This window comes from Chenopodium album, chromosome 14 (genome assembly GCF_948465745.1).
Source record: "Chenopodium album chromosome 14, dcCheAlbu1.1, whole genome shotgun sequence".
Taxonomy (NCBI): Eukaryota; Viridiplantae; Streptophyta; class Magnoliopsida; order Caryophyllales; family Amaranthaceae; genus Chenopodium; species Chenopodium album.
The window spans coordinates 47,690,084-47,712,492 of NC_137847.1; the positions used below are offsets into that span (position 1 = coordinate 47,690,084).

General features: G+C 32.3%; 1 protein-coding gene across 1 annotated transcript; it reads left to right on the forward strand.

Moving 5' to 3' along the window:
- The first annotated feature begins 12,205 nt into the window (after positions 1-12,205).
- LOC145578205 (uncharacterized) lies at positions 12,206-13,108 on the forward strand. Its single transcript, XM_081635563.1, has one exon. The coding sequence runs from the start codon at positions 12,206-12,208 to the stop codon at positions 13,106-13,108; it is 903 nt and encodes a 300-aa protein (XP_081491689.1).
- The last annotated feature ends 9,301 nt before the right edge of the window (positions 13,109-22,409 follow it).

Below are 22,409 nucleotides of genomic sequence, written 5' to 3' on the forward strand. Positions count from 1 at the left end.
CATAACACATATAAACGTCCCACATTAATAAAAATTGAAAAAGTCAAATACTTTATAAGGCTAATGGATTAAATCTTCTATTGCCATATGGTTTTAGGATGAAAACTCCTTTTGTCTTGTGAAGTGGACTCTGTCTCTTGGTTTGCGGGTGCAGTCCAGACCCATATTTAATATTTAACTTTTTTATAAAAAAAAAAAATAAGTCTATTGTGAACCCTGTCTAGCCGGACCATTGGCCCATTTACGCTACAAACTTCATTTCTTGCTAAAAACCTAGGCGATTGTTTAGATTTTTTAACTAAATGTTCAAAATTTGCGATGTTCGGATTTTATTACTAAATGTTCAAAAGTATAGGCGTGTTTCATTGTGATTGTTCAGCTATTTTACTAAATGTTCAAAATTTGCAATGTTCGGTTTCTTTTACTGAATGTTCAAAATTTGCAATTGTTCAGATTTTTTTACTAAATATTCAAAAGTATAGGCGCGGTACATTGCGATTGTTCAGATATTTTTACTAAATGTTCAAAATTTGCGATATTCAGATTTTTTTTACTAAATGTTAAAAATTTACAATTGTTCAGATTTTTTTACTGAATGTTCAAAAGTATAGGCGTGGTACATTGCGATTGTTCAGATATTTTTACTAAATATTCAAAATTTGCGATGTTCGAAATTTTTTTATTAAATGTTCAAAATTTGCAAATATTCATATTTTTTTTACTAAATGTTCAAAAGTATAGACGTGGTACATTGCAATTGTTCAGATATTTTTACTAAATGTTCAAAATTTGCGATGTTCAAATTTTTTTACTAAATGTTCAAAAATTGAAATTATTCTGATCTTTTTACTAAATGTTCAAAAGTATAATTAAGCGTGATAAACCTATTTCTAGATGGACCAGGGTCATTAGATGAATAGAATTTGCGTATTTAAAAAAATTACAAAATAAAAACACTTGAACCGAGTATGCAGGCAACTAAACCAAACTACTAGGATTAGGAACGAAATTTTGAATTATTAAAGATATTAAGAGATATCATGGATCTCTTGGTATCATGGTCTTTCTTATTTTTTTTATTTTTTATTTTTTATTTTTATTTTTACAAGAAGAAGGTATCATGATCATTATAATAATTTATTTATTTATTTATTTTTTATAATGGAAAGGTGATCATTATAATAATGTATGTTAATATTGTGTGAATACCTTTGATATTAATCTTTGTAATCGTAAATGTGTATCTTAATAACTTCATATAATCTTAGTGATTATTTTGATATACTAATACTCCTTTGTAACACGTACACACTACTATAAAAGGCGTGCTTTTTAGACGCTTTTTAGCCTTATTTTCGACACTAAAAAGCGTTGTAAAATTTTCTCTTGACGCTTCTAAAAAGCGTCGAGAATAAGTGAGTCGAGAATTTTGTTGGACATCAAAAAGAGTCGCGAATTTCGACACTTTATTGTGTCTAAATTTTTATACGAAGCGTCGCAACTTGCAACAGTTGGCGCACTTTCTTAACTTTGGTGATGCTTTTGTAGTCAAGAATCTTAGGATTGGTGACGCTTTTCTATGTCCAGATTTTCATACATTTGTTGTCTAACATTTTGGCGACGCTTTTTCCTATCCACATTTTCTAAATTGGGGACGCTTTATCTTGTCCATATTCTTTTTAAAAAATATCAAAAATACTAAAATAAAATATTTCATTCACTGACAATGATTTCTAGTATACTAATATATACTAGAAAAAAAAATTAAGAAGTACAAAAAAATTATACCGAAATTTTTATATTGCATATAAATATATTATAGCATATATACAATATCTCATAGTAATGAGTTTCTATTACAACAATTATAATTGCAACTTAGAATTTATTCGTGACTAGTTGTAGTGGAACAAATTCCGAATCATTAATTAAAATCTTTAAAGAGCTTAATATATCTTTCTTCCGTCCTTGAAATATTGCAGTGTTAGTTGTCAGACTTTTTCTACCGTTTCTCGGTATTCATACATGGATGTCTACATAATCTTTTGACCCTGCAACACATTAAAGCATATGCATCGATCAATACATCAACAAATGAATCTAAATAAAATATTAGATCAAAACTACTAACACTAGGGAGCCATCTACCAAAAAACACAGAGAATACAATTTCTGAAAAATACTTTCCACCTAATAATTTAAGCAAACAAAAATCACAACCAACGTTCATAGCTAATTATGGAGTAACGAACTTACTAAAAGTATCCAGACACCCATACACTTAGAAGACAAGACATCATTTGCCAGTATTATCAAAATTCTTAAGTTATAATTTCTGTAATGAATATAAATAATAGGTGAATATGCAGTGCTAAGATAGAAAAAGAGAGGATGGTGAAGTACCTTTTTTTCTTCTTGACTATTCTCGTTACACGTCTAGTCGTCGAAAGCCACAATTATGGTTTCTTAATCTGCTTCCAAGAGGGAGAAAAACAAAGTTCAAATTTTGACAAAATGCTCAAACTTGCAATCCAAAGAGGAAAAAAAATCCATTAACCTTTAAGACTTTGGAGAATATATACCTATAGCAGTATACCACTATACATGAACCTCTCTCTTCCTCCCTAAGTTCACATTTTGTAGCCAAAGCCTCCAAATCCCTGCATAGCGTTAAAAACAATAAAATCTTTTTACGAAAATTGTCTGTTATACTAGCCAATTAACCAACGATAGAATGCGGCTAACAACTTCTTCTTTGACCTTAGAAAATTTTTGTTCCATTTGTTCCGGGGAAAAAGTAGGGTCCAAAGCTCCTCAATAAAGAGAATTAAGCATTGTTGGAAAACAAATAAGCACACAATGGAAACTAGTAATTAAATGCCGATAGCAAGTTACCTATTTAAATTGCTTCAATAAGAAGTTCTCTTCCATAATCTATTGCAGGAATCATGTATCATGTATCTTCTGACAAATTTCATCTAGATCTACCCTATTCATTGAGGCACGCTCCTTCATCTTACTTTATTTGCTCTTCTATCCTGGAAACTTTTGCCAAGAGTACACGACATGCACAAGTACATAGATTTTTAGATGAGATCAATTATTAGTAAACCACCAATTTATTTGTAAGGAATTTCTAGGAAAAAGAAATAGACAGGAGGCATGCAGCTCATATATTCAATAAAATCTGCTGACAACATGTTGGGGGCTAGTAAGTTATCTCATGCATGTTCTAAAGCAGAAATACTACATGTGACATGTTGAAACTATTGTTGTACTTCAACTGGTGTATCCATTAGATTCCAAAGCTCCGTCAACATGTTAACAAGATCTTGAAGTTGCACAAGATTAATTATATTAAGTACACAAACTTAGCCTTTAAAAAATTCACTTAGAAGAAGGTTATATAAAAGACTAAATTTTACACCTTCTGACTCCTCCAGCTTATGCTATCACAAACTCTTGTAATTTCCTTGAAGGCTCAATCCAAGGGAAATAAATTTATTGTTATTTAGTTATCTATGAATTAAAATGGGACTTGAAACCACTCAAAAGATGCTCACATGATAATGCAACGACCTTAGAACTGGTTGCACCAAAGAAACCTATCACTAATAAGCTGAGAAGCCAGTAAATTTATGATGGCTGTAGAAATGTAGGAATGATCTCCATTATCTTCTTACCAAGATGAATGTCATAACCAATAAACTAAAATCAGCAAGTACTAACATACAAAGATAAGCTTTATAATTTAAGGAGTTATTTTTTTAGGGTAATTAGTGTACATGCAGTTGTTGTTGACTAAATAAATGAAGATATCCTGATTCTGGGCAAGCAACAAGCTCAATCAACTCGACAAGCTTATCAGGAACCTCAAACAACTCCACTAATGAAACAGACATCTGCAAACATAGTTACAAGTGGAGTTCAGGATCTACTGATTACAAACAATGGGCACATTTAGCCATTCAAATGCAAATGACAGAAAATTTGAGTGGCTACCAATACCATAACACACTTACCTGCATGTAGTGTAGAATTAATTTTGGAAGACAACACCTACGACAGAAAATGTGTTGACTTTAAAGACCTCCGTGGAATGTTCATAGAACAAACTTCCAAATAAATCCAAACCTTCATAGAGTTTCTAAATTCAAATTTTGACTACTCAAAAAGTTCTATATATCCCTCTATATATGGCTAGATCTATTTTGTTACTCTGAGTTTATTCATCATACAGACTTTAGAATTATTACTTTCAATTGCATGTGTAAAACCAACATTCTACCTTTGCTTTAGAGAGTGTTCAAAATCCATGGGTGCAAGAATGAGTGCAAGTATTATAATTATAAAATGCAGTAGGAATTATGCAGTATAGATCAAATAATTAAAATGCAAATGCATTCAGCCACGAAATTCAACAAAATTAAGCTAAAACAGAATCAAAATTTACAGAATAAGCATATAATAATAAGAAATTGACAAAACCCAAAACATTCATTAAATCGGTTGCCTGGGTTATAGCAAAGCAGATGAAAATTAGGCAAAATTAAAAGGGGAAATTAAGCTAAGCTAAACTAAAAAATTAATGAAAATACCTTTACCTTAGGCTAAGAAAATTTAGAAAATCCAAACAAACAAGCCATATAAATCGCTATAAAACAAACAAACAAACGACCCATTTTTTTTTTAAAAAAAAGGAAAATTTGAGGAACAACAAATTTGGAAATTGAAAGCACGAATTATGAACTGAAAAACGTTTAAGTATCTAATTAAGTGCAGAAAATTACCCGATGCGTCGTCAATGAATTCTTCGAAGTATTGGTATGGCGATGCTTGTTCTCTTTCAATTCAAAACCGTAAAAGGCCAAAGATTTTCCAATTTCAACCAGAGATTAAAGAAAATTCATGAGAAATTCGAACATTATACTATACCGTAGTTGAAATTCGAACCATAGATTAAGGAAAAGCAAGAAAGTTTACCTCTATTAATCGATGAAATTGACAAGTTGAAGAAGAAAATTCCCATAATTTCCAGAACGAATTTAAACTGAGTGATGAATTTATAGGAGATTATTTTAGATTTTGGAATGAATTTGAGTGGAGAATAGATAGATAGATGAGGCGTAGCAAGTTAGAAACTCTGATGATCTGACCTAGGCGGTTTAACTCTAGGGACACGTGCGGGTCATGTGACTTTGTCAACGCTTTTTAGCGTCCAAAGACTACTTCGACTTGGAAAAGCGTCGACAATAAGCGGAATATAGATCCGTACATTGACGCTAGTACCACAGCGTCGAGGTGCGTCCATAAAATACGGAAATTGTAGTAGTGACAATAAATAATTATACCATTTATAAATATAATAAAGCCTTCCAACAAAGGGTAAATTCTAAGATAAATTCATTTTGTCTGTACGTGCAGAGGGGGACTTTCCACCGGGGCCATTTAGGGCCAGCCCCCAACCCTACCCCCCCTCCCCGCGTAAATTATTGTAATAATTAGTTAATAAACTTGGATAATCTATATTTACTTATAAACTTAGTTATTGGCCCGGACGATGCCCCGATATATCATATATTTATAAGTTTTATGAAGATTAATAAAAAGGATTAATGTTGAAAAATGATTATTAAGTGAAAAATATAATAATTTATATTATCTTTTATTATTATTATTATTATTATTATTATTATTATTATTATTATTATTATTATTATATATATATATATATATATAATATGTCATATACAAATATGGAGGTTATACATATGAATATGTTTGAAGTAAATAAATCATTATTATAGAGAATTAAATTTATACTAATGAAGAGTTTTAAAATTATTTACACGTTACTACAATTCAATGTTGTGAAAGAAGGGTGTTACACATAATATAGGATGACATCACATGGCGCACATGTGGCACCAAATAATAAATAGGGGTGACACATGGCGTTAGCATGTTAATCCCATGAGTTTTAATAATAATATAAATATTGAGATATAGTGATTAGTTTGGAGCAAGAAGTAAAATATTTTAAATCCCGGCCCCTCTTATATTTTCGGAGTTGAGAAGCTACAGAAGACGGTATCTTAAAAACCGACAAGATATAAACGATGCTACCAACATCGAATTTATGATAACAACTAGTTCACTGCTGCCGACAAACGAAGAGAAGCAAAAGCAGACAACCGGCTAACAACCTTGTCAACTAAAAACCTGAATTCCAAAACTTTACTCCTTCCAAGGTCAACAGGAAGACCCAGATAGGTACCAAAAGAAGCCTTCGATTGTAGCCGAAGACTGCGAGCCAGAAAATCACGATAGTCATGAGGCGTATTCGGGATGAACTTGACAAAGGACTTCTAAAGATTAATCATCTGACCCGAAGCAGAGCAAAAGGCCGAAAGAATGGTCATGACATTATCACACACCTGGGGCGAAATCTGGAAAAATAACAGCGAATCCTATTTGCATACAAGTAAAACACAACTAGAATAAAAGGCTCTCTAACTACTCATAGATGAAATTAATTTCTAACTTTAGCGATTGTTGTATACTTGAAACAACTACAAAGTATAAGATAGGTTGAATCAACATCACTTTTTATCAGGGGCTCCCTTAAGGAAAAGTACGAAAAGTACTGCAATTTCACTTTGTATTACTCTTCTTTGAATGTTAAGCAACAAATTAAGGCAATCATACCCTCCGCTCATCACGCAAGAACTTTGCACGCAATCCAAGACATGAAAAATAAGAGGTGGTTGTGCATAGAGTTAGTAAAAGTTAGTAACCCTCTATAATTTGGGTCATCAATCACACATATTTTGTCCACCGAATAATATATAAATCACTCCTACATTCAAGCAGAGATATATTTCAAAAAGGAAAGACATTTTAGCATTGAGTACAAATTAAATTAATTATGCAGTAGTAATCATAAATTAATTTTCTATACTACTAATTACTAAACATAGTACTTGTAATGTTTAGTATTGTTTTGCCAATGACTAAAGTCAATCGTATTGTGTAATTTATTTCCATGCATTCATTACTTGTTGATTAGTTAAAAGCTGTTGAAAGATTAGGTTTTGAAATATTGCATGGGTGAGGGTTGATGAACTAAAACCTGGTACAAAGTCATGACACTATATTGTGACACTCCAATATGTCTAAATCCCATGTTACGGTACGTGCTAAGCTAATTACTCCGAAAGAATTTATTAGTGTTGATAATTTGTATACCTACTATATTACGCTACTTAATCTTTTATTATCACTTCTAATTTTATGTGATTATTTGAGATAGAATTGTTGTGGTCGTGTCACTTGGACTTTATCATGCATGCAATTAGGCTCCTTGCCAAATTATTTATGAAAATCTTTAAGAAATTGGTGCTAGAAGGGCCTAGAATCAATATACAATGGCTTCCAATTCTTTCTTAAATACCGACCACATCTATATAAACGCAATTACAGTTCATTAAACTAGCTTATGAACATTATAATGGACCACTTCTACAATCTACAATCCTACTACATACATTATTCAAAGGCCAATTAATATTTTGGTCATGTTGAAAATTTTTAAGTTGACTCTTCTAGTGTAGGAAATAGTCATTATCCTAAAAACAACTTCATTGTCTGTACTTCGTATGTCAACTAACTTAGTTAATTAGCAGTATTACTCAGTATTAGAGTAGTACATGTCAATTAAATTCCTAACTATAATTATATTTGGCTATATCTTTCACCGTTTACAACTCTTTGTATACTAAAAAATTAATTAATCTGTGAAATAAAAAGTACTACGTACCCGATCCAGAGTACTGTATAATATTGCTGTATAGTTAATGGATTGTTAATGACCTCACTGTTCGGTAATTAATGGACCATTATAAGTAGTGACTTTTATGGAGAAGATAACATATGATCGAGACCTATTGACGAATTGGCGCACTTATCCACTGATCCACTATTCTTAGCACTCATTGGAAAAATGTTGGTACGTGGAGTATGCCTAATTCCATAACACCATGCTTTATGTGTACTCAATTTTCAACGCCTTATTTATTTGATAGTCCGATTTATACCGGCTCAATCACCTTTCTGTTTTTTCCTTAAGATCAAAACAAAAAGAGGACAGAAATTGTTGAAATTAATGATGTAATTCATACTAATAGATTTAACAGTCTATATCACTTTCCTCATGTGTTAATGAATCCACAATTTACTACAAATTCTACAGTAGATGACTACCACTATAGATAATTTTTATTAACCAATTTTTAATTTATTTTTTATTGGTCAAACTTATTAAATATGATTTTTCTTTTTTTTTTAAAATTCATTTTTATACGAAAATTATATTTTCTTATATGTGGCTGGTCATACGGCCAGTAATTATGCATGGGAGTTACTTCGTTACTATTATAAGGGCTACTCGGCCAGCATTATAGGGTTACCTCGTCAGTACTATAGGGGTTACTCCGGCAGTGTCATAGGGGTTACTCGATTAGTATTATAGGGGTTACTTTGTTCTTTTACAAGCAGAATACATAACCGCACACAAGTCACTTTGTTTTTCTGAATTTTCGATTTTTTTTAATTGTCATCATTAATGAATGAATTTTTGAAAAATAATCATTTTTAATAAGTTTTACAAAAAAAAAAAAAAAAAAAAAAAAAAAAAAAAAATCAAAAATCGACCAATGAATATTAAATACAATGGCAGTCATTTTGTTTTTTTTTTTTTTTTGAAAGCAATGGTAGTCATTTTAAAAAGAATTTTAATTCCGTGTCTAAAAATTCTTGTTTAAAGAAAAGACAAATACGGAGTACAACACAAGTATGTATAAATAACTGACACACAGATAGAGTATATTTGGATTTTCCACTTGAGACAATCCCAAATACTTGTAAGGTTTTGTAGCATCAAATCAATTAAGACACATAAAATGTAACAGATCACCACCACTTATACGCTCGACTACTCATGTTATCGACCGTAAATTCCAGAATGAATACGATTTGCAAATGTAGCAATCGACCATAAATTTCCACAATGAATATGATTTGCAAATGTAGCAATAATTGATAAAGTATGAATTAATCCTTGCAAGTAATTTTTAACCCCACGAGTAGAAATACAATCAATGATTTTCATGTTGACATAGAACAATTCCAATATACATAGACTGATAGACCTATTTACTACGTTTATTCTCTTCTCTCCGAAAAGACAAAAACAATTCTTATGTTGGTTTAACTTATGTGTATAGCTTATTTTACTTCTTTATACTATCCAAGAAAGGACATACACTAAACTTGATTTACACAATGCTCAATGTTCGTAATGTAATAATCAATTCGGGAAAAAATTTATTAGAATTGTAATTTATACAAGTAATTATTACGTTGGTTGTTATAGTTTGCATTGCCATAACGTATAAGGCTAGCCATCATTAACAATTTATGTATGTATGTAAATTGGGTGATACAGAATGAGATAATATAGTCTAAGAGCATGTTCACATTTACTGAACTGAGCTGAAGTGAACTGAACTGATTGGAGCTGAACTGAACTGAATAGAGCTGAAATGAATAGTTTATGAGAGAAGGAAATTAGAAACTGAACTGAACTGAAATGATTGAAGCTGAACTGAACTAAACTGAAGCTGAAGTGAATATGCCCTAATTTATAAACTGTATGAGATGTGTGGCACATCAACTATCATCCTATCAATTACTCCGTACATAAGAAGACACGTTTTTAAACTACGGAGTACAATATAGAAAGTCACAGAAATATGGAGCATGCAATGATCGATGATGAAAGGCCAATTTGCTATAAGGTTTTTCCTTGACAATATGATAGATCGAATAGGCTCAAATTACCTCTTTCGTTAACTATTACATTAATCAGTTTAGAAAACAAAACTATGTTGAAGTATTTTAATAATTTCACAACATTTATAACCCAAAAATGTATTAAATACGAATAAAATCGAGTCACAAAAAACACGTTAAGGAAATCATAAAGAGAAGATTATAGTCTTTTCTAATTTTAAAAACTTTCTTGATTTTTATATGAAATTGTTTGTCAAAATATTCTTGAAAGATTCTACCAACGAGGAAAATTACTTTGTTTATGCACCATTGCTCCAATATTGAATGAATAGTTTAGTTGTAATCTTGTAAAAGATACGGAGTAGTATTCTTAAATTGAATGTATACAATTAATCTATTTATCATTTATGGACAATCATTCAGCCAAATATACAAAAGAAAATTGTTTATATTTTAATTTTTCTTAGGGCATGTAGTGATGATAAAATAGGAGGTGGGAGGGATGAGTTTGGTTTAACTTTTCCTAGCCTGAAGCTAATTTGCTAGGATTGTCAGGGTAAAACTTAAAAAAAGATTAGTAAATTAGTACAAAAGTAGTTTAACTACTCAAAGTAATATATTATGCAAACCAAACCAAGTGATGGGCTTTGCAGGGGTAAGCGCACGAGTCACATGACTCTTTTATACCCAAAATTATTAAATATTTTCTCTCAAATAGTTAAGTCATCAAAGAGTAACTCTAATGGTCATGTAAAATACTATATCAAATTAATTACCGGACAGTTAAAGCAAAATCTCACAATCAACGATTGGTTGTCAAATTAAGCAGAAATAATTCATAAATAGCGCAGCACTATTAGAAAGGATCATTTTTTTTTTATTAAATTCCTATATATTTGTCAAATCCTAAAGATATCCACCAATGTAATATATCCTTAGAAAATTGATAATTATAGGAAATCAATCAAAAATAATCTTTTAATTGTGATATGTTCATGAATTATACCTTATATGACCCTAATGGTTGATTATTTGATATTGGCTTATTCACTTGACTTGTTTGATCAAAATAACCATAAAACAATGAGAAACTTCCATAAAATAAAAAATAAATAAATAAATAAAAATCCAAATTATTTGATGAATTTATTCTTAAGTAAACCAAAAAACCACATTGCAAACATGTATTTTGGCTAGTATATGAAAAGATAAAAAACCATTAAGAAAATCTACCAAAAATAGTCATGTACTAACCAAAGCCATAACTCTTTCATTCAATTAAAACTTTATCACCATCTCAGTCGCAACTTAAAAACAAATTAATACTCATCATCAGTCAGTCAGTTTTGCTTAGTTTCGCTTGCTAGTTTTTTCTTTTATTTTTCTGCTTTGTTTGTTGCTTTCCTGCTCTTTTTCTTTTTCTAGTTCTAAGGTTTCTATTTGTTTTTGGGGCTTGCCCCTCGTCTTCACCAAAAAAAAAAATCATTAATCAGTCAGTTATAGTTATAATCCACTTAGGTCCCGTTCACTTCATCTTATTTTTGCTAAATTGAAATTATTTTTATTGAAACAAAATTATATTTGCTGTAATTAAATTATTTTTACTGAACTTAAATTAATTTTACTGAAATGAAATTATTTTTGATGAATTGAAATTATTTTTACTGATTTTGTATTATAATTCTTCTTTAAGAAAACTGAATTTTACTGAACTGAAATTATTTTTACTGAACTGAACTGAAATTATTTTTACTTAATATTATTTTTTTATGGTGAAGTGAACAAGGCCTTAGTGTCTGTTCACATTTACTGAAATGAGCTGAACTGAACTGAACTGATTGGAGCTTAACTGAGCTGAACTGAACTTATTAGAGCTGAACTGAACTGAAATAAATATTTTATGAGATAGTGAAATTAGGAGCTGAACTGAACTGAACTGATTGGAGCTGAACTGAACTGAAATTAAGTAAATGTGAACAGACCCTTAATAATATTTAAGCTTGAATAACAACACTATTAAAATTATATACTTTTATATAATTGAAAAAAAAAATCCATTTTCTTGTATGAAATGGAGAAAATTTTCCCGGACATTATGCATGCTCGCAATCATGACCATTTTTTCTTCCCAAATGGACAAATTATATTGAAGACAGATCTTACCCACCCAAATTTGAGGAAAAAAGAAAAAAAATTAAAGAAAAATTACAAAAAGAAAAAGACAAACCAAAAAAAAGAAAGAAAAAGAAAAAGTGTTAACTAAGGCTCTATATAAAGGGCTTTTAGACCATCAAAGTCTTACTAAGCCACTAAACCCTATTTCATTCTTCTCAATTTTGAGCCTCTTTCACTCATGGCTTCCTCACCAAAATTTGTGTGCCTCTTTTTTCTTCTTACAATCTTAGTTTGCTCAATCCAAACCTATGCTAGAGATAGCCAATTCTTTAGCAAGGTTACTCGAAACCGCGACGATGCCACCCCCACCACAACCATCAACCCAAACACTAACAACAATTACTTCACCAGCAACAAAGTAGATGATTTTGTACCATTAAACAAGCAAGAAAAGAAGGATGAACAACCCGTTTTCCTCCCTCAAACCACCGAAACCGGTTATGGCCTATACGGGCACGAAACCGGCCTAGATGCCCCTTCTACCACCACCACCACCCCAAATACCTTGTACAACATGGATGAAAACAACAACCAAAAGTACGAGAACTTCAACAACTACTACAAGAACAACAATAATGAAAATAATTATGAGAAGAATTACACACCCGAGTTGAAGGGTTTATCCGGTACTACCTACGCCGAAAAGACTCCAATGTCATACAACAATTTTAACGATGAAGGTAAGTTCTATGAAAACAACAACAATGAAAATAATTTCAATTTCATGAACAACAACAATGAGAAGAATTACGAGCCGGAGTCGAAAGGATTGAGTTACAACAACGGTAAGTACTACGGTGCATCATTTAGGTACAATAACGGCGCGGTGGAGAAACAAGGAATGAGTGATACAAGGTTCGTTGAAAATGGAAAGTATTTCTATGATGTTAATGCTGAAAATAATAATGGTGGAAAATATTTTTATGATGTTGATAATGTTGAGAATAAGTATAATAATGGAAACAAAGAGACTAATTATTACGAAGATGTTTACAACAACAACAACAAGTACAACAACAACAACAACAGGTTCTTCAATGGAAATGGCATGCAAGAGGAGTTTGATTTTGATCAACCTTAATTAGATTAGATTATATTATATTATGATGATAACTATGATTTAATCTTCTTTACATGGATGATTAAGTTAAGGTTATGTATGTTATTTGGGGTTAATTAAGCATAGGTGATATGATACTTTTTTTTTAAAAAAAATACATAATTATGGTGCTTATTATTGTAAGTTTAAGAAGATTATGTTGGTTTTTATTATTTAAGTTTTTCCATGTTTTGTGGTTTGTGGATAGTTTATATCATGCTGAAACAAAGTTGAGTGTGAAAGTGAAAGTTAAGTTGTATGGTTTAAATATTTTAATAAATGTATATTTTTGTTCAAAATATGTTGTTTCTCTTCTTTTTATGTACTTAGCCATAGTCAAGATAATCTTACTTTAGAAAAAAAAAAAAGGGGAAAAAAGTCATGAAAGTCTGTGGCATATAAAAAAGTAATGACTACTTGACTAGTATGTACTAAACTAAGCTAGTACCATAATGAATTTGTTTAATGTTGATTTTTCGACTCTATATTTAATTAAGTATTAGACGTACACGTATAGCTTCTTTTTTTTATTTTTTATTTTTATTTTTTTATAATTATCACGAATGTATGATGTTGAGTTACTCATCTATATTTGCCACTTTGGTGAAGTATTGAATTTTATGAGGGTATTGAGTAGTAGGAATGATGAACCCATTTGGTAATATTATTATGTTATAGTCTAAGAAAGTAATTTTAATGGTAGTTGTGTGATTAAGGCGAAAGCAATAATAGAAATTGATTGCTGATATTTCAACCAACCAAATCACATCTTCAATTGTCAAATTAAAAATGGCATTCTGTATTATTTCATCCTATAATTGTTGGAAGCTTAAAATAATAAATCATCTTATTTTGGTTACAAATTATTATGAGTCTTCCTTACGTGTTCATGAATCATGAAAATATTCTTGAAAGTTAATACAAAATATCTTATTAACATTAGGAAAATTATAAATGAATGTTTCTATATATTTTGTGCATGCACAGTATAAGTATTTAGAAATTTATATGAAATCTTTCATGTTTAGAAAAGTGTGATAATTAGAGATTCGATCTTGTATATTAAGGATTGTGATCTTTAAAATTAGTTCTAGGTTATTTTAAATTGCTTGTGAAAAAATAATATTCTAAAGAAACTATGGATCTGTTCACTTCAGCTTAATTTCAGTTCAGTTCAGCTCCAATCAGTTCAGTTTAGTTCAGTTCAATTCAGCTCCTAATTTCCTTCTCTAATAAAATATTTATTTCAACTCTATTCTGTTCAGTTCAGTTCAGCTCCAATCAGTTCAGTTCTATTCAGTTTAGTTCAGTAAATGTGAACAGACCCTATGTCAATAATCAATACCAATACGTATATATTTTGTTACACTTAAAAATATTGTGCACAAAAAAGCTCGAGCTAATCAATGTTTAAACAAAAATGTTATGGAGTACAAGTTAGGGCATAAAAAACATATAACATGCAAGACTTGACTAAAGATAATATTGTGTTTTCAACAATGTCAAAATTACTCACTAATGAACCTTGCACTAGTTGTCCACACTTGTCCCCCACTATCAATTTATGCAATGGGCAAAATCATGTACATATGTACTCCGTTACCTCCGTAACACGTTTGAATGCCAAATTGGACTGTTTAATTACTGGGTATTGACGTATTGTTGTGGGGCTTTGAATTTTTTATATATATATGCGAATGATATGTGTATTCAAGGTTAGTTTTTGCTAATTAAAATAAACAATAATTATCAAAATGAACAAAATACACCATACGTCTAGATATATATAAAATGGATAATGTTATACCTAGCCTTAATCTTTAGGGCTATCCGACTATGTATAAGATTGTTTAAAAGGAAAGTATTAATGAAATATCTTCATTTATTACACTCATTTGCGTATGATTTTGTCATACATTTTGAAACTAATACAGAGTACCAAATAAGAAAATATATTTAATGTCTATTTATAACTCTAAGGGCTACATATATAGAATTACTCATCTATTAACTATTACTAAAACAGAAGTTGCTGACGTCACCATTGCTCACGTGTCGCTTTCTCAATAAAAAATTTCCCATCTAAATGCAATGATGATCTTTTTTTTTTTTTTTGTAGAACTATATATTTAACATTTTTGAAATTTAAATATTGGAAGCTTCTACATTACAACTAAAACGTATCAGTTTATCATAACAAATTGAAACAATTTTAAATAGCACACTAATAAATGACCTCCTACAATGAATTATGAATTAGACAACGTTGAACAGATATTATATCATAATTTTGATTAAAATAAAAAATTTTAAAATTACAAAATATATGTAAATTCTTATTTATATTCATGTATAACAACGATTTATTTTTAAAATGTACAAATTAAAAATATGCTTTATATAAACCGTGCATCGTACGGGTTCAAACCTAATATAAATATATCCGAATTGATAACAAATTTTGCCTAAATCTACTGAAGACAGTGTAGAGTATTTTTTACAAGTCTCTTTAAAACAGAAAACTACAAAACGTCAATATAAAAAATCCGATTAAATTATCATCTCTAATTAAGTTCATTGTGATTTAAAGGAACATAGCAAATTCCCTACAACAATGGTCAATGTGGGGATTATCTTTAATTCCCGTGATTGGCGGACCAACTTTTAAACTGTCCTTTTGACTTACAATCAAAATATTCTTTTGTTTAGTTGCATTGCATTGAGTAAGACGAGTTGGAGGAATTTTACTAATAAGGATCCTAATATTGGTCACCTAGTTTCCACCCTTTTTTTTTCTTTCTTTCTTTCTTTTTTTTTTTCTATTTAATTTATCTATTTAAAATTGTAATTTTATTTGGGGGAGGGGGATCCTAAGAAAGGGAGGGTATGTTAATGATTTTAAAATAAAAGGTGCCATATCCCTAGTGAGTAGTAAGTACGTGTACTAGATGAGTTGTGCTTTACATAATTAGTTAATGTCCCTTGCCACTATTATTAATTTTGTTGTCTAAGCAATTTGATGCATAATTATGATTCTCTTCGTTTCTTTCTTCTCTTACAATTTATCTTCCCTTAATATGTAGCTTAGGTATTGTTTGGGAATCTATTATTGGTTGTATTTTGTTGATTGATTCACGTGACTTGTTTGATCAATTGATAGTATTGGTAATTTGTACGAGTTGTTGTCATACAAGTAATTTTTATTTGTATTAGATTTTGTGTAAACTCCTCAGATTGGAGTGATTCCATTGATCAAATATATATAGGGTTACAAGGGTAAGTCCTAAATACGTTAGGAGATCTCACAAGATAATTACAGAATATTAACAAACTATATCCTTCTATACAAATAATATCGAGAATATTTATCATATTCTATCATACCCCCGCATTCATAGCGGAAGGAGGACGTACGCTGAGACTGGATCGAAACTCCAAAAATAGTTGTCGAGGTAGGCCTTTCGTGAAGATGTCAGCAAACTGATAGTGTGAAGGAACATGCAAGACCCGTACATGCCCCAACGCCATCTTTTCTCAAACGAAATGAATGTCCATTTCGATGTGCTTGGTGCGTTGGTGTTGTACAGGGTTATAGGATAAATAAATGGCACTGACATTATCACAATAAATAACGGTGGCCTTTTTAAGAGGACACAGTAACTCCAAAAGAAGATTACGAAGCCAACATGCCTCGGCAACAACATTTGCTACGCCACGATATTCTGCCTCTGCACTTGATTTCGAAAGAGTAGGCTCACGCTTAGAAGACCAAGAAATGAGATTGTCACCTAGAAAATAGCAATACCCTGAGGTCGACCGACGAGTGTCAAGACACCCACCCCAATCGGTATCAGTATAAGTAATCAACTGCGAGGATGATGAAGGATATAAGTGTAAATCTTGATCAATGGAGCCTTGAATGTAACACAGGATGCGTTTCAATGCATCATAGTAAGCCCCTCTGGGGTCATGCATGAATAAACAAACCTGCTGAACTACATAAGCTATATCAGGGCGAGTGAAAGTCAGGTACTCAAGAACACCTGCAAGACTACGATATAGTGTTGGATCATGAAATTTAGGCCTTTTCTCTGCACTAAGCTTGGATTGGGTATCCACTGGAGTTGCCGCAGGTTTACAACTGGCCATACCTGCGCGCTCTAATATTTCCTGCGCATATTTCTACTGTGAAAAAAACAAATATGATGGAGTACGAGTGATAGCAATGCCAAGAAAAAATTCAGAGGACCTAAATCAGTCATTAGAAATCCTTACGTAAGTGAGAGATGATGCGCTCACGTAACAAATTTGAGGATGTAACCAACACAATATCATCAACATATAATAGAAGGTATGCCATATCATTCCTGTGTCGGAAAATGAATAAAGAGTTGTCACTCTTAGCAATGAAAAACCCCATCTGCAAGAGATAGTTAGAAAACCGCTGATACCAAGCCCTAGGAGCTTGTTTTAGACCATATAGAGCCTTACAGAGTCTGCAAACATATCCTGGAAATCTCTTGTCAACAAAACCGGGGGGTTGATGCATATACACACACTCTTTCAAATCACCATGTAAAAATGCATTTTTAACATCAAGTTGATGAATAGACCACTAACGAGTCATAGCCAAGCTCAGCACCGTGCGAATAGTAGCCGGTTTCACAATCGGACTAAAGGTTTCATCACAATCCACTCCTTCAACCTGTGAATTTCCATTACAAACAAGACGAGCTTTGTGTCGTTCCAAATCACCATTAGAATTCAATTTATAACGAAAAAGCCACATACAAGTAACAATGTTCACCCCCGTAGGCCTAAGGACCAATTCCCATGTCCCCGTTGTAATTAAAGCACTATATTCATCACGCATCATGGCATTACAATTTGGGTCGGAAAGGGCTTGTTTGTGATTTTTAGAAAGCGGGGATCGGGTTATTGGATGACTCGGGGTGGTAATGGCAAGACCGAATTTGGGTTCGGTTTAAAGATGCTGTGTTTGGAACGTGTTTGCCTTTGTGGAGAAGTGACAGGCTACAGTCGTAATCACCCAATCAAAAATAATACCTAAATCCACTATCTACGTAGATAGGGAAGAAGGGTCGAACCACAGGGAAACGAGTTAATTTATTCCTAATTAATCAATATAATCTAAATTATCAAGTAACCAAATTGTTATTGTAAAAGCGAACTAAACTACTAAGAGTAAAAGTGGGAATGAATAAAAGCAGGAGGAAAATCAATGAAATAAAAGACTAGGGAATAGGTTTACCAATAAACAATATTCAGGGTAAATCATAACAATCAATCATCAATGCATCAATTAATCAGATCATAAAGGGCTTTCGCTACGTATTACTATCACAGAGTTAATTTACCGGTATTAAATCTCATCTCTCGAATCTTGACTTAACCATTTATAAATTAGTCCGCCTATTGAAACTAAGCCTAAACATCAATTCTCATCTCTCGAATCTCGAATCAATATTGCTAAACTCATACAATTAAACCAGGCCTAATCTAATTGCATAGCATTAAATCAATCAATAGGAAATTAATCAAGCATTGATAATCAACAATAATAAATTATCCCTTCATATTATTTATGGATCCCCGCAAACCCTAAAAAGAGGACTACTCACACATAATTAAATCTAAACTAAATAAAGAAATTAAAGGAAACATGATGAATTAAAGAAATAAAATTACTGAAATTAATAAAAAGGAAAATGTTACCAAAGTTATCGTAAACAAGGAGCTGAATCAAGAACAAAGTATGGAGTTTGTAGAGAAAGAAATAAACTAAGTAGAGAGAGAAAGTCTAAGAAGAGAGGTAAAGCAAATTAAAACTACTCAATCGTACTTATACAAAAATCTCTAATTATTCCTAATTAGAAACTAAGTAATCGTCGAAGAAGCCTCCCCAGAAACACGCGCCTGATCGGACGCGCCTTTTTCTTCGCAGCATGCTTCTGACAGCCGCGCCCGATCGAGCCAATGCTTGGCCGATCGGGCCCGGCCTAAATTGGAACCTTGGACTTCGATTGGGCTATTTCTTAACCCATCTTCGAATTTCCACTTAGGAGCTTTAACCATTCCGCCCAATGCTCGTATTTCACATGTCGAGCTCCTCCAATGTCCGTATTTGCTCCATAAAATCCCGGGAAAATGCTCCAAAAGCGTACTTCCCTACAAAACTCAACCAAAACTACGAAAACACTAGAAAACACCAATTAGTAATAAAAGTTGCTCTAACGAGCCAAAAACACTACTAATTGTGACCATGGGACGGGGGTAAAATACCATATAAAATAGACATATCAAGAAGGAGGTGGACGAGTTGGTGTTATGGGAGGGCAGCCTCAAAGAGGAAGAGGTGTGTAGGCAAGGGAGCCCGAGCCAGCAGTCTGCGTGGCTGGGCTGTGCGGAGCAGCAGCACTACCCGAGCCAACAGAGTGTGTGGCTGGGCTGCTTGGCTGCACTGCGTGGCTCGGAGGGGGGGTGTTGCAGTGCTGCGCATAGCTTCCTGGCAGCACTGTCTGGCCTGCTGGGTATCCAGCGTGTGCTGGGCAGCAGGGCCAGGCAGGCTGGTCCTCAGGGTGGCTGCTGTGTGAGGCAGTGTGTCGCGGCCTACTGGTCGGGTCTAAATCTACCGCAAGTGTACGGGTCAATTACAGTAAATATAGGGTGAGCAAGGTATCGTATCCACAAGGAGGTCTACTCAAGTACCAAATTAAGAAACTAGAATATTATTTAGACGACGAAAATATGAGAAAAGTAGTACTAAACTATAAACGATTAAGGCTTGCAAACTAATAAAACGATAGACAATAATAAGAAGTAGTTCTAGGTTTCGGGTTTCGCCAATTACTCCCTATAATGAAATTAAACTAATTGCAGGGTTGAACATATATAATATAACAATGATCGAATTACCAATAGTATGTAATCTCCTCTTCCAAGGTAGAAAACGCATATTTAAATCAACATTATGTCTACTTCCGTGATCACAACAATTGAAATAAACTCATTAAGAATAAGAATTCAGAAGGACCACCCCAAGTGTATAACTATTCCTAAAATTATACTACTTGACGTTTGGTAATCCCACGAACTAGTATTGAAATTTCACTTCCGCTAATAATCCAATACCTTAAACATACAATCAATTGGCCAGATTAAAAGTACGAATTAAAACAAGATTATCAAATTGCATTCATATAAATCAAACCCAAACAATATAATTCAATTCATTGATAAAATATAATGGACTACATCCCTAACCTAGAACAAAGAGATTTAGCTAGACATGGAGATTAAGAAAACACAACTAATTGATGAAGAATTGATACTAATAAACATATTAAATCAAACCAAAATCAACCAATTGCATAAACTAGAAGGATGAAGAGTAAACTCCAATTGAAGTGGTTGAACGCTGCTCTTCGTCTCCTGCGTGTGTGTTGCTGCTTCCTTCCCCCCCTGCTGCTGCCCTCGATCCTCCTTATATCAGTAGGTCGATCTTGAGGGTTTTTCTACCAATCCTTCGTGCGTGTGCAGCTTCTGTTTCTTGGGCCTTTAGGAGTTGGTGGGTATTAAATCCCACTACTACTACTTTGGCTTATATTGTTGCACGTGAGTATATAGTGGGCTTTTGTTTCTATTGTTTTGTTTAGTCTTTGTAAGTAATAAACCTGAAACAATATGAAAGTTGAAATTTTAGTAATTCCTTTGTCAAAATCGTATATAAGGGGTATAATTAAGTAAATGTTATCAATTAAGCTCAACAAAGTAAATTTCATGATAAGCTATTAATATCTATATATAAACACATAATTTATACTCTAAAATAGAGTAACAATGATACTATTAAGTATATAAAATATGAACTTATCAACTCCCCCACACTTGAGATTTGCTAGTCCTCGAGCAAATAATAATAGATCATATCAAGAATTTCAATTTCATTTCAATATTAGTTTATTGTCACAATCAACAAGAATGGATCAAATGTGATATGAAACAAGAATTAGCACCCTCATTGACCAATCATTCTTACCGCTTCTTTTCCCCAAATTTGAATTCACCCTAGGGATGCTCAACCATTTAGCTCATGCCTCTCTTCGGTTTGATGACCCTCGTCAAGACTTGTACAAAATCTAACCCTCCACCAATTTGTAGACCAATAGCATATATAGATCAAAAGGACTTTCATATGGTTGTAGCGAGGCTAGGGTTAAGGGTGTGAATATTTAGGAATGTGGTGGTAAAAATGCCAAGCTAAAAGAGTAGTACACAACCTTCAAAAATAGAGATCATATTCAACTCTTACGAAAATAACATCACCGTACTCCAATTTTTTAAACTATAACCCTTTTTTCATCATATATTCATCATTTTCAACTTATTTCGATTATATGACATTTTTTTTTCTTTTTTTTTTTTTTATCAACCCTTTTCATTTTTTTTCTTTCAGGGCTCATTTTCATTTTTCCCTTCTTTTCATACTTTCAATTTTTTTTTCTATTACAAAACTTACGACATAACTCAATAATAACTTCACTCATTTTAGCAAGGCATAGGTAAAGGCCATAAGCTTGTAATGTAGGATTAGCCAAAAGATGGATATTACGGCACAACAGGGCTAAGCAACGGGTAAATATGTAAAAGAAAAAAAAAATGAGTGAGCCTAAATTCTGAAGGTTCTAATCATGAAAGAAAAAAAATAATGCCTTTATCATTTCTCATACACCTTGGTCTTTGATCTCAGGAAGCTAAAATGCAAGTCCCAATTTGAGCGATCAAGAAGAAGGATAAATATGTAGAAAATTGAGTCTTACGAGGTTCGTGGCCCTCCTTTCGGGATTCATCGCATAAGGGAAAAGCAATCCATCTTACCACAAAGTCACAAAAATTGTCACAACCAATGTCAATGAAGGACTTATGCTATCTTTGCATACCATGTATATTTTTATTGATCCAAAACAAGTCAATTAGTGACAATAAAAACAAAACTCTTTTTTTTTTTTCAAGGAAAATTCTGCAGAAAATTTGGCAGCACTTCCCTTGAAACAGGCAAAAATCGAAATTTTAAACTCATTGGAAACCTGCACAAAATCCCAGCCATGCTTCATACATGGCAACACATAACAAAACTAAGTATAACTCAAAACACAGAGGGAATTTGCAGCAATTTCTGACCTCTCCCCCACACTTAGGGACAAACATTGTCCTCAATGTAAATAAACAAAACTGAAAGGCAGGAAGTAGGTGTATTTATAGC

What these genes read in the sequence shown, in the direction of transcription:
- LOC145578205 (XM_081635563.1), top strand. Translation starts at nt 12,206, where the DNA reads ATGGCTTCCTCACCAAAATTTGTGTGCCTCTTTTTTCTTCTTACAATC.